The sequence below is a fragment of the Narcine bancroftii genome, chromosome 2 (assembly GCF_036971445.1).
Source record: "Narcine bancroftii isolate sNarBan1 chromosome 2, sNarBan1.hap1, whole genome shotgun sequence".
NCBI classification, from domain to species: Eukaryota; Metazoa; Chordata; class Chondrichthyes; order Torpediniformes; family Narcinidae; genus Narcine; species Narcine bancroftii.
This window is the reverse complement of record NC_091470.1, coordinates 36,797,705-36,810,805: the sequence shown is the minus strand read 5'-3', so window position 1 is coordinate 36,810,805 and position 13,101 is coordinate 36,797,705. Positions and strand designations below refer to the sequence as shown.

The 13,101-nt window shown below is 38.0% G+C and overlaps 2 protein-coding genes and 1 long non-coding RNA gene across 6 annotated transcripts in view; 2 read left to right on the top strand and 1 right to left on the bottom strand.

Moving 5' to 3' along the window:
- Positions 1-2,809, top strand: part of pcnx4 (pecanex 4) — a 36,577-nt gene extending 33,768 nt beyond the window's left edge. For all 4 annotated transcript variants that reach the window (XM_069916305.1, XM_069916306.1, XM_069916308.1 and 1 more), the window contains one exon: positions 1,226-2,809. In XM_069916305.1, coding sequence (XP_069772406.1) covers positions 1,226-1,477 — 252 coding nt within the window. In that variant the 3' untranslated portion in view covers positions 1,478-2,809. The remainder of the gene's footprint in view (positions 1-1,225) is intronic.
- Positions 2,810-2,994: 185 nt separating this feature from the next.
- LOC138752303 (uncharacterized) lies at positions 2,995-6,294 on the top strand. The gene is made up of 3 exons (XR_011350503.1): positions 2,995-3,120; positions 3,295-3,572; positions 5,482-6,294. It is a non-coding gene; the product is annotated as an uncharacterized lncRNA (long non-coding RNA).
- Positions 6,295-8,934: 2,640 nt separating this feature from the next.
- The window catches only part of dhrs7 (dehydrogenase/reductase (SDR family) member 7), a 31,037-nt gene continuing 26,870 nt past the window's right edge, over positions 8,935-13,101 (bottom strand). Inside the window, 5 exon segments of the mRNA XM_069915477.1 lie at positions 8,935-8,983; positions 9,338-9,473; positions 9,476-9,533; positions 10,262-10,331; positions 10,333-10,381. Coding sequence (XP_069771578.1) covers positions 8,935-8,983; positions 9,338-9,473; positions 9,476-9,533; positions 10,262-10,331; positions 10,333-10,381 — 362 coding nt within the window.

The following is a 13,101-nucleotide window of genomic DNA, read 5'->3' as shown; positions in this document are numbered from 1 at the left end:
TAGTAAGGAATTACTTAAGGTGGTATGGGGGGGGGGGGGGGGGGCGGGGAAGGTTGAGAACTACTGAGCTAGACCCAATTGTTATTGAAATTTTTGAGAAAAATTGTCATTGGCCCATTTCCTTTGGAGTTATGAAACTGCACATATCGAGTCAATTCGGTATGAATAAAACAATGGTTTTCAAACTTTTTCTTTCCACTCAAATACCACCTAAAATAATCCCTATGACACAGATGCTCTGTGATTAGTAAGGGATTACTTAAAGTGATATGTGAGTGGGGGGAAAAAAGTTTTGAAAACAACTGATTTACACGTGCCGAAGAGAAATCAATGAAAACATTTCTTTGGAAACTACAAAAGACTTCATGGTTTGTACAATTGTTTGGTACTGACTTAAATATCAGCACATCCTTCAAGAAAAATAACATTTTGATGCTTTTGCTGGTAATACAGTGTGATGCTAGATGAAACACTGGTGCAGCTAGTAAAGCTGCTAACATCTCCAGCAAATGCAGGTTCACTCCTGCCATCCAGTGTTGCTTGTGTGGAGTGTGCATATTCTCACTGAAAATGTGGGTTGGAAGATTAATTGGACACTAAATTGCTCCTAGTGTTGAGTGAGTGATAGAAACTGGTGGGGGGGGGGGGGGGGTGAATTGGATGGGAATGTGAGAATGAGATGCAATAGAAATGTTCCCATTGAACCTGCTGTAGGGAAACATATATTTACCTCAAAACTCTGGATCTTTCAATTCAGACATTGAATTAACCGACAGTTCTTGATAAAAACAAATCATTGCATTAATTTAGGGCCTTTCTGTGTAAGCCTGCTCCCGAAAATATAAACCACGTGGATAATTTATGTACAGGTTCTTCAAATGAGATAAAGACTTGTCGAAGGAGAATTGGCCAAATTTCACTGGTCCCCAGTTGGGTTTTTTTTTGCCCCAGAACGAGTGCACGCACATGCTGGCATTTCAAATCATGCAGAACTGTTTTAGTAAACCTTGAATCCAATACTCTGATTTGAAGGAGTTTCTGCAACTAATTAACTTGAATTGTCAGTGTCTTTCCCTTTGCTGAAGTTTTGAATGAAGAAGTCTCAAATGTGAGAATACCTATACTTGAGAATATTATTTGCCCTATCTTGCCTCAGTGATTTTTGTTATAAAATTGAAAATCTTTTATTCTTGAGTGTATTAAAATCATTCTGTCGGTTTTTCAGAGCTTGTATACAGGACGTGTCCTGTCACTTCAGGAAATTTTATTGCATGTTGGACAGTTAAATGCAGAAGCAATAAGAGGTCAGTGGGCCAACTTGTCTTGGGAGCTACTGTATGCCACAAATGATGATGAGGAACGATACAGTATTCAAGCACATCCTGTATTACTGAGAAACTTAACAGTCCAGTCAGCTAATCCTCCCCTTGGTTATCCTATCTATTCATCTCCATCTATGCATGTGTCTTTATTCTAAATGTAACTTAAAGTACTCATTAATCTGAACCAAGTTACTACTACAGAACCATTGAAAATAAAATGTGCCCCTTGGATTGATCTAACACAATTGTGCACTGCTTGGGGCGATGTACCAACTATGCAAAAATATTGTTTATTGCCATGATGATTTTAAAATTTGTATTTTCCATGTTTTTAATTAATAAGTTTTTTAACCTTGGAATGAAAAATTGCTGGGAGGAGTGTAGTCTGGAAATCAAACAGGACTTGCAGTCCCGCTACTTCTGGGTAGTACATGGAAACTGTAGAATTGTGTTCAACCATAATTCTTCATTTGGGTAAGGAAGGCTGAGAATAAGAGTTGTGAACCTGTATTGAAACATGTGCCATCATCTTTGAAGTGAAATTTCCAGTTCAACATTTTCTACCACCATTTTAATATTAAATTTAAATTAAATTTTATTTAAAAGGTGAGAATGAGGAATTTTAAATCTTTTATTCCAAAAGTCATTACATAGCAGCTGCTTCGATTGTATTTGGTGTAAATTTTCTTCATTTTTTTTTTCTCTCAAGAGAAAGCAACTTTTGTGCTGAATTGTTCAACATCAGAGTCTATTTTTGATAAGATGGATCTTACTTGAATTTGTCATTCTCACTAAAGTTAACAGAAATGTAACTGAAATTTTGGAGATCTCAGAGTTTAAAATCTAATATGAATAGCCTCTGGCACACTGAAATTGAATCAAATTATGTATTTCAAGAACTTTTACCTGGAAGCAAGAATTTAAAGAAATATTGTAAACTGACTATTTTCTAATTCCATATTTTATTTCAAAGCCTGTCATGGTGTTGGTGTAGTGAATTGGCACTCAGTGTCCAAGCAATTCATCTGATTTACACTGTTGTCTTCAGCTGACATCTAAGAGAAAGTCAGATTTCTGTATAAGCACGCCACCTTCTGCCACTGATGCATGCCAACATACAAACCTGAGATTGAAAGTTAAATTAATGCACGAAAATGGAAACAATTACTAAAAAATAAAGACTCATCATTTATATAAAGCAGGGATAGTTGTGCCAGAAAATATGCAAGTCTGCAAACAATTCAGAACATTTTTAATAATGCAGGAAGTAATATTTAATGTTATTAAAAGTGCCTTTTCTGGAATTGCACAACATGAATTGTTTGAAATCTTATTTCATTATCTAATTAACAGGATAGTATAACTTTGAGTTTTATTTTCACAAATGAGCAATAAATTTTCAAATCCTATTTGTTAGAATTGAAGGTTAGTATATATTCCAGTTATAATGATTATGTATAATATTTCTCTACTTTGACTTTTTACAGATTAAGTGTATACATGTTGGAAAAACCTATTCTTGAATCTAAAATTAAATCTTATTCATTCCTGATTTAGTGTTTTGTCTTTCTGGATCACTTGCATGTATTCCATGGAATCTTGCACACTTCATGTAAAGATCAAGTCCATAAATGAAATTGCTGATGTAGAGAATTTCTTTGCCCACAGATTTGGTGACCATTGAGTTGAATATTGAAAGTGGGTAATAGGAATAAGCAGGATCACCATGGAGTTACAAAAGGATAATAGTATTTGACCAATGTACTGGAGTTATTTATGAATGCGACTAGTACAATAGGTGAGATATCAGTAATTTTTAATGTTCAGGATCTGGGGATTATTGCCAATTTCAACATTTATTCTGTTTTCAAGGGCAATTAGTGATGGATAGTGTGTGGCTGTTTTGATGTGTTGCAGTGCTTCCATTGAAGTTGCTCTGAGTGCTATTTGAGCTGATTTCTCTGACATTTAGGATAAAAGAACCAATGATATTTCCAAATCAGGATGGTGTGCAGCTTGAAAGGGAGCCTCCTGGTGATGTTCCCATATATTCGCAACTCTTGCCTGCGTTGGTGTTAAAGCTGATGAAGTAACTACAGAGTATTTTGTCGATGATGCACACTCAACCAATTACGCACCAGTGGTGGTGATAATGAATGTTTAGAGTGGATTTCAGGATGTTAATCAAACTGTGCCTTTTTTCTGGATGTGTTGAGCTTCTGGATAGTTATTGTTGTTGCACTCATCCAGGTACGTGGACCCTTTTCTGTTGGGCTTTGATTTTTTTTTTGCTTGTAAATTGTGTAATGGTCTTAAGGTCCTACACAAGTTTATTCAATAAGCTTAGAGCGTATGGTTTTAAGTTAATATATTGGTACTAGTTATTCAACAAAAAACATAGGCCAGGAATAAATGCATCTTTCTAAGTGTGACAAGTTGTGACTAATGGCATGTTGCAGATACCAATGCTTGAGCATCAACTCTTCAATCTATATCAACGATTTCACTGAGGGGGGGGTCAAATGTAATCAGGTACCTAACTTTTTATCCAGAATTCCAAAACCTGGCACTTTTTTTCAGGTAGATGATATTACACATAAGTAATGTTAACTCCCGCAATAAATTCCTCTAATTCAAAGGGAGGCCCCCAGTCCCCTCCCCACTCCACCCTACATGGGCACCCACTCTTGCCTTCAGTGGAAAGGCAACTCTTGGCTCCGAGCACCCAGTGGAAAATAAGTAAGCAGCGGCTGGCTCAATGCAGGAGCAATGGCCATCTTGGATACCCATAATCCCCCACACACCTGGAACAGAGCAGTTCCAGGTGTGTGGAAGATTATGGGTAACGAAGACTACCATTGCTCCCTCATTGAGCCATCGCGACGATCCAGTATGGTGCTCCATAAACTCTGGACGACAGCACTGCACCCCTGCTGCTGCGTCGGGGTTTAGATGGGGCCAGGCGACGAACAGCACTGCGCTGCTGGGCTATGTCTAAGGGCCAGCCTAACAAGCTAGTGGAGCAAATGAAAGCTGCTGTCACTCGGTTCCACTGCCCTGAAGACCCACTCCTCCTGCAGCTCTGCACCTCGTGTCCAGCCTTCTGTCGTGCTGACACCGTATGCCTTTTTGGCTGAACTCCCAGGCCAGCTTGTTGCCTCTGACCTCAACCTGACTGAAATGCTGGTCGAGAGCCTCCTGCATGGTGCACGTCGAACCCCACCCCCGTGTTCAGCCTGGCCAAGTGCGCAAAATACTCTGGCACTGTCCCTGGGAGGGGGGAGATGGACGGCCTGCAAGGGTGGGGGAGGGGGGGGGAGAAACGGACAGACAGCAGGGGCTAGGTGTGAGGCGTTTGCTTAAAGGGACTGAAATCAAAATTATTCCAAAATCTGGAAGATTCCAAACAACGGCAGGTATCCGGTCCTGACAATTCTGGATTAAAAGTTAGGCACCTGTATATCTATATTTACTAATAATACTAACTGCAGTAGAATTGTGAAAATTAAAGGAGAGTTAAAATTAATTTTTGAAAGGATATAGATACTTATTAAAAAGCTGAATAGGCACAAATATGATGAGGAAAAAATGAGAGATCACGCACTTTGCACAAAACTGAATTGCAAAGTATTTTCTAAATGGTGAGAAGCAGGATAATATTCAAACCCAAAAATTTGCAATTTCACCTATTAATTATTATGATAATAATACCATGATATAGTATCAAGCATAAATGTACTTTACATTTCTCTATGTCCAAAAGTGAAATCAATTCTGAAGTACACACCAATGGCATCATGAAGAAAGCCTCTACTTCCTCAGGAGTTTGCGGAGGAGCTAGTGGAGTTGTTCAAGTGAACTGGTACGGACTTGAAGGGCCGACATGGCCTGTTTCCATGCTGAAAACAGTTATAATTGTAGTTACAATTAGAAAAGCAAAGTATATGCTTGAATATCATGTGAGAGAATCTTGCTGCAATGCAAACAGGGCCTTGTTGAGAACTCACCAGGAGTATCGTGCACAGTTTTGATTTTTGTGGCAAAAATATATTTGTTTTGGTACAGAGTACTAGAAGGATTCAATGGACTAGTTTTGCTGCTACAAGAAAGTGAGTAGACTTGATTTTAATTCTCCAATCTTTTTAAAATTTATTTATAGCTTGGTTGAAGCTGATTCTGGCTATTTAAACCCATGCTGCCAATTTCACCCAAATCAACCTCGAACCCCATATGTTTTGGAAGGTGGGAGGAAACTGGAACGGAGCATTCAGGGAAAACCCATGCAGGCACAGGGAGAACATACCTCCTGCAGACAGTGCCAGATTAGGACCTGGGTTGCTGGTCCTCTAATGGTGTTATACTAACTGCTACCAAGTCGAGAGTAAGAGATTTAATTGAAGTTTCTTGGAGCTCAAAAGGCAGAATGGAGGGGTCACAGACTCTGAATAAGAGATACAACATTAAGAATCAGGACGAAGAGACATTGGCAAATCTTTTGAATTCTCTGCTCTAGAGGTCTGTCAAGAATTCGTTCAAAACTGAGAATGATTGATTTCTGGAGATTAAAGAAATGGGGAGAGAGCTTGGAGAGGGAATTACAGGAAACTGGCCCAATGAGAAGATCTGCCATGACATCTCCATGAACAACCGATCAGTCTTTGAATACTCTCAAATTTCAAATATTTGGGCAATAAAATTCAAACAAGCCAGCAAAAACTTTCATACTAAATTAAAAACAAGACCATTAAGTAAAATGTAATTTGCAAGCATGAATTCTATAATGTCTAAAATTAAAAATTCAAAGTGCTTTATGAATGCATTGTACTTTCTAGATTTCATATAGAATTGAGGGAGGTGGAAGGCCCTGACAAATAGGGATGAGCAGGTTTGGTGTACACTAAAATCTGAATAGATGTGTCTAGTTTTATTCTTGGTGAGGAAATTCCAACTTGGTAATTGAAGGGCAATATCTCTATCACCTATATTTTTGTATTTGCATAATCTTGGGTCACTGCCTATAATATTCAAGTCTCATGGCTTTCACTGAAATTGCAGCAACCGGCAAGATCTGGAAAAAAAAATGTTATGATTTCAAGTCCTGGACAAGCATGAAAGAAGGCATTTCTTGAAAAGCTAGAGTGACTGGAATAATGATTCAAATTTTAAACTTGGGAGAAAATGCTACTTTTAATCCTTGGTTCAAGAAACTGTTCCAACCGATAAATTAAAACACATCTTGGTAAACTATCATGTTAGTATGCAAATTAAATTTGAATTCTAGAAGTGTGAGGTCAGAGACGACTAGAACTTGCACAACTGGGTAATTTGACCACCAGGCTTCATTCACTCAAACACTGACACTTAAGAACCAAATTCTGTAGTTACTCCAAATTCAGATTAATCAGCCTAGATTCGATGTTGGCATTCACCGCAGTTTAGTAATTGTTACAGAAGAGAAGCACGCTGAGTAACAAATAAACAGTCAAATATGGCTCTTTTTTCACAGTAAAAGCATATTTCAACTTTTTTAAAAGAACCAGGTGGAAATGTGATCTATTCCTCCAAATGATTAAAGCAGATGTTTTGGATGGAAGAACTTAAAACAACCATGAACAAAATTATGAAATCTTGCAAGGAGATTCTGATTTTCAAATCCTCTAAAACTCACATTTTTAAATAAAAGGATGAGCAGATTTAAATTCCTGGTCCCAACATACTAATGGCATTGTGAAGAAAGCATGTCAGCACCTCTACTTCCTCAGGAGTTTGCAGAGATTCAGTAGGACATTGGAAACCTTGCAAACTGCAGATGCATAATGGAAAGTGATGACTGGCTGCATCTCAACCTGCTATGGGGGAAACCAATATGTCAGAGCAGAAATCCCTGTAAAAGGTAGTGGATACAGTCCAGTACATAACGGGTAAAACTCTCCCAACTATTGAGAAAATCTACATGGAATGCTGCCATCAGAGATCAGCACCAATCATTGAGGATCCCCTCCACCTAGAACATGCTTTGTTCTTGCTATTGCCATCAGAAAAGAGGTAGAGGTGCCACAAGACTTGTACCACCAGGTTTAGGAACAGTTGCTGCCCCTCCACCATCAGACTCATTTAAGGACTCTTACTTTACATATTATTTATTAGCAATTTTTTTTTCTGTATTTACATAGTTTGTTCAATTCTTTTGTAAAAATATCTTTTTCTTGAGTACAGTTTACATTAGCGATAAGTATAAATTCTGTCTAGCCCACAGGAAAAAAAATTTCAAGGTTTTGTGTGAGGTCATGTATGTAATCTGATAATAAATTTGAATTTGAAATTTCTCCCAATGTGAATTTTCAGAAGTGAGAAGTAAATGTGATTTCTGATGAGTAGGCAAGATATTTCCACTGAGATGGAGGCAACCAGCATGTAAATACACATTCCAAAAAGTAATTGTAACTCCAACTTGTTGTTGGTGTACTTAATAGGGGTATTAAAAAAATTGACAATGTGTTACATATTAGGACAGGTAGCCAAAAACTTCGATTTAAGATAACAATTACAAAATCCTCTCCCTGATTACACGTGAGGAGAGCATTTCCATGTAGCATCCTTCATATTAAAGTAGAAAATTCACAAGCAAAATCCAGTGTAGGACTTGCACATTTAAATGCCGAACAGGTTGGTGCAGAACCTTATGGCATAGTTGTGATGTGCTAAAGGAAAGTTTGTGGATTGAACTACTCAAGCAGTGTGAGAAAGGAAGGCAGGAGTCAGCGTGGTGAAGTATTGGTGATGTTGCAGTTGGAGGTGATTACAAAGACACTGTGAGTCTAAGTGGTTGTGCTTGTTTATTTTTAAAAAGGCTATGGGAAGACAGTAAAGTTATACTAAGCAGATCTCCCAACAGTTACTACCCAAATATGTGCACATCTGCAGCAAAGAGGAGAAAATAGCTTTCAAAAGTATCAATACTTAACTTTTTTCCCACCCTTGCCTACACCTTCTGAAGATGGTAATTTATGTACCTCTAAAAAGCAGTAACCCCATATTACATAACCTGAATGAGGAACTGAATTTTGAGTCTGTTCTGGTATCACACCACAAGTTAATGGTAAGAATAGAATGACACAATTTCCCTTCTATTTCTCAATGCATTTCCATCCTCATCCAGGCTGTAATAAGCCTGGAACTGATTGGATTACTAGCCTTCAGAAATACAAAACATATTTTCCTATTTACATACTGCTAGGGTCAGAGTTTTTAATGTCAATAGATTTTTGAATGGCCTGCAAGTTGGCAAAAAAAGACTGGTTAATCTTATAATACAAAATCTTTAAAAAAAAAAAATAGGTGCTGAAGAGATTTCCATTGAACCGAAAAATAAAGTTGGCCACACTTTCATTACTAGTAACTTAATTTGATAACATCAGCACCTCAAACTTTGCTAACAGAGAAATGACATTTCCATGTAGCATCCTTCATATTATTAAATTGTCTTGATATGAAAGGCATTGCAATATTCCACCCAACTTAAATAAATATGCAACATGACAGAGACAAACTGAACAATGAAAATAGTTATAATATGGAAAACCTCTTACCTTCAAGGAAAATAGCCACAGCTTCAAGTTTTTTTAACCTTTATCTTTCCAAAATGTATGGCATCAGCATCCCGAAATTTGCAGAAATACAATAACCACACAACCAAGTCAGATAAGGAACAAACCTGTTCATAACTATTGTGATGTATGCAAATTCTAATTGAGAAGTTTAAGGTTGAAATATCCATGATATTAAAATCTTTAGCATATTGGATGATTTTTGGAGGATTTAATGTTCATGAATGGATAAGAAAGAAAGTGAATAAACAATACATCTTTTTTCAAGATTCTAATTTTTTTTATTATTATGCCTTTTTTTAATCTTAGTTAGTTTTACCATGGTATATTTTCAAGGAGCTCAAAACTCTGCAGATCATTTCTTTACAAAATAGTAACTATCAGAATGTACTGCAGATTATGCATACCAACCCACTCTTCAAGTTTTTAATTCTTTTCACTGGCACCTTGTTAGCAATTAGCCAGGCCCAGGTGGGAGCATACTGCCACAGGTAAGTATAAAGTAGCAATGGCTGTTCTGAAATCCACATCTTTCAATTCATTTGCCAATTAACATTAGTCAAGCACAACGAGCAGTTGGAATTTTGTAGGGTTGTACGGAGCTCTGTAACAATCTGAATAAAAAGAAACAGTAGGCTTAAAATCGAAGCAATAATGCAATAGAATGATGACATTTCCATACAGTATTTGTATGTACTAGGGCAATCTATCAGTTTGTCACAAATGGAAGTGAGGATTCAAGAGAAAAAAGAAACTTGACATTGTTTTCTTATTGACAGAACAATCTGTTATTCTTTATCTAAATTTATACATTTCAATCCAATGTGAAGATGATACATGCCAATCCATTATTTTGAATTGTACCAGGTACTCAAAAAAAAGTTCATGTGTTCAATAGTATGAACATTTTAAACATTGAGTTTTATTTGAAGACTGGTTAATGCAAAAATCCCATCATGGTTATAGGACGCATGATAATCAAAACAATTTTGATTCATGTTGCACAAATGATTGTGCAAATTGCCTGTAACCTGTTGTACCTTATTTCTTTCTTCTTTGGCTTGGCTTCGCGGACGAAGATTAATGGAGGGGTAATGTCCACATTAGCTGCAGGCTCGTTTGTGGCTGACAAGTCCGATGCGGGACAGGCAGACACGGTTGCGACGGTTGCAAGGGAAAATTGGTGGGTTGGGGTTGGGTGTTGGGTTTTTCCTCCTTTGTCTTTTGTCAGTGAGGTGGTCTTCTTCAAAGGAGGTTTCTGCCCGCTGAACTGTGAGGCACCAAGATGCGCGGTTTGAGGCGATATCAGCCCACTGGCGGTGGTCAATGTACTTTATTTATCTCTTCAGTAAAAGCATTTTTCACTATATTTGAGTGTACTAATCCTGGACAAACCATGCTTGTTTGGGTAATCAGCAAGCTCTGGTCGAAGAGAATTGAAAAATCCCTGGAAAAAAAAAATACATGGGTTTTTCATTACTATTCACTCCAAATATTTAGTCAGTGATTTAATTTATCTGAGCGTTTAATGAAAATCTGAACCTGATGCTGAGCTTCAGGAAAGAAAGATGCAATTGAGATTCTGAATAGGCAATAGTTAATGAAGAGACATCAGAAAAAAAAAAACACTTAAAACTATTGAAGGGGATATATTCTTGGTTGTTGAGGAAATTACAGAAGCCCTGGACATAGTCTTTTGAATATCTATAGATTTGCACAGGGGCCAGAAGCCGGATAATACAAGCATTAAATTCTACTTAAAAAGCAGGTGCAAGGATAAACCGAGCACAACAAAAAAAAAACCAATTTTTTTTAACGTATTATTTATTACCGATTTTTTTTTCTTTCTGTATTTATATAGTTTGTTCAACTCTTTTGTAAAAATATCTTTTTCTTGAGTACAGTTTACACTAGCGATAAGTATAAATTCTGTCTAGCCCACAGGGCTACCACCTAATTTTCTACCTGGGCACTCTCCAACAAGATGTCATTAACATTGACTTCTCTGGTTTCTGATGGCCAACTCCCTGCTCCCCCGCTCTTTCCCATCCCTCTCTTTTCTCCATCTTTCCATCCCCTTCCCTCTCCTTTCACAGAGCCTTCCCATTTGCTGGTGTGCCCTCCCTCCCTGATCCACATATTACCTGCATTCTATGGGACCCTTCCCTTCCCCCCCCCCAATTTTGTCTGGGTACCCGCCTACATTTTCCTCATTGATGAAGGGGTCAAGCCTGAATTGCTGGTTATGTATATTTATCTGCTCTATAAAGTGTTTAACCTGCTGAGTTTCAGCAACATTGTGCTTTTACAACCTCCAAACAAATCGGTTTAACCTTGATGACATGGAAAGTTTTAGAAACCATATTCAAGGTCAAAATTAGCATCGTTTGGACAAATATAGATTGATCAAAGAATGCCAGCAAGGTTTTTGTTTTTAAAAAGGCAAGTTGTGTCTAGCTAATCAATGGAATTTGTAGTTTAATAATTAGGCCCATGTGTGGAATGCAGCTGAGGTGGTATATATGGACTTCAAAAAGAGTGAAATGCCTCGTAATAGGCTTGTCATCGAAACCAAAGGCCAAAGAACAGAGAAAGCTTGACCTGGGTCTAGGTAGTAAATTGACTCAATTATAGAAAATTGGCCTTGGCAGTGAAAGGTTGTTTTACAAACCTAAGTGGTATATAGTTCAATCCTAGAGCTACTGCTTTCTTCGAATTTGAGTGAACAGGACACTTTCTAAACTGCAGATGACTGAAAATTTAGAAGCATTACAAATTGAGATACAGAGTAATTTTAATGATTAGATCGCCTGGTGGATTTGATAAATGGAAGAAATGTAATGCTGAAAAAATGTGAAGGTTTGTGAGCAAGATGAGAAGTGACTACATAAATGGAAAGGCACAACAACCAATAGGGATAAATGGAGAAAGAAATAACAGAATAAGTGCTTAGTTCATTGAAAGATGTAGGGTTGGTTAAGTAGTTTTAAAAAGCATGCTGTATACTGATCTTTATAAATAGAATGATAAGAGTATGAAGGAACAGAAGCCATAATGCATCTCTAAAGAACATCTGCTCGGCTAAAACTAGTGTATCCTGGAGGGCAAAGAAAGAAATGAGTAAGGCTAAAAGGAGATAAGAGGCTGCTTTGCAGGCAAGGTAAAAATAAATCCAAAGGGTTTCTACAGGTACATTAAAAGAAAAGTGAGGGATAAAATTTGGCCCCTTGAGGATCAGAGGGTGTATTGGGAATGGTTGTGGCTGTCATGTGACAGCATTGCCCCCTACCTAGTTGGAGGACATACCAGCTGCCAATCAAGGTTTGGTTCTGCCCCACCCATTAGTGCACACCTTGCTGTTGGCTCCGTGTAAATTACCTGGACTTTCCAGCCTCCTGTACTTGACCTTAGGCCATTGGCTGTTGTAATTGGATTAACCCTCCTGGCACTGAGCTATTTTTACCCTGCTAACAACCTGGGCTAGACCCTCCAGCACTATAAAGGTACCAGTGTTTTTTTGTTCTCTTTCTTTTGCCATCTTCAAGGGACCACCTTGCTTTACTCCTGGCTGAGGAATGTGGAACAGCGCTGGAGAAACTGTTGATGAGCTGTGCACTAAATAGAGTTGGGAGTGTTGATTATTGTCCCTAAGTAGCATACAGCTGTGCCTGCGCAGAACCAAGGGGTGGTAGGCAGTGACTGACTTTTCCCTTGGTAGTTTGTGTGTATGCAGTTTGTTCCCATATTTGTTATTAGTTGCCTGCGTATGTTTAACCACTTACTTTTTCCATGATCACTAATAAAGTCTGCGTGTTGTTCAGTTCTGACCTGACTTTTCCCCCCACAATCACTAATAAACTGTATGCATTGTTTCACTGTCGCTACCTTTTTCCCATGGCTGCTGTAAATTGCATGCCCATGTGTGTGTGCTGCTTCTGTTACCATTTCCCACACTTGCCTCTGTAAATAAAATCCTTCCCTACAAAAATCTGTATCCAGAGTCCTTGCCTTTGAGACATACCAAACCTGTTTCCTCACTCACAACAGAGGGGTAGGCTATGAGGAGTCAGAAGAGCTGGGGGACATTTTAAATGATTTTTTTTCTTCGGTATTCACTAAGGAAAGAAATATCGAGTCAAGTGAAGTAAGGAAAACTGATAGTTCATGGAAAA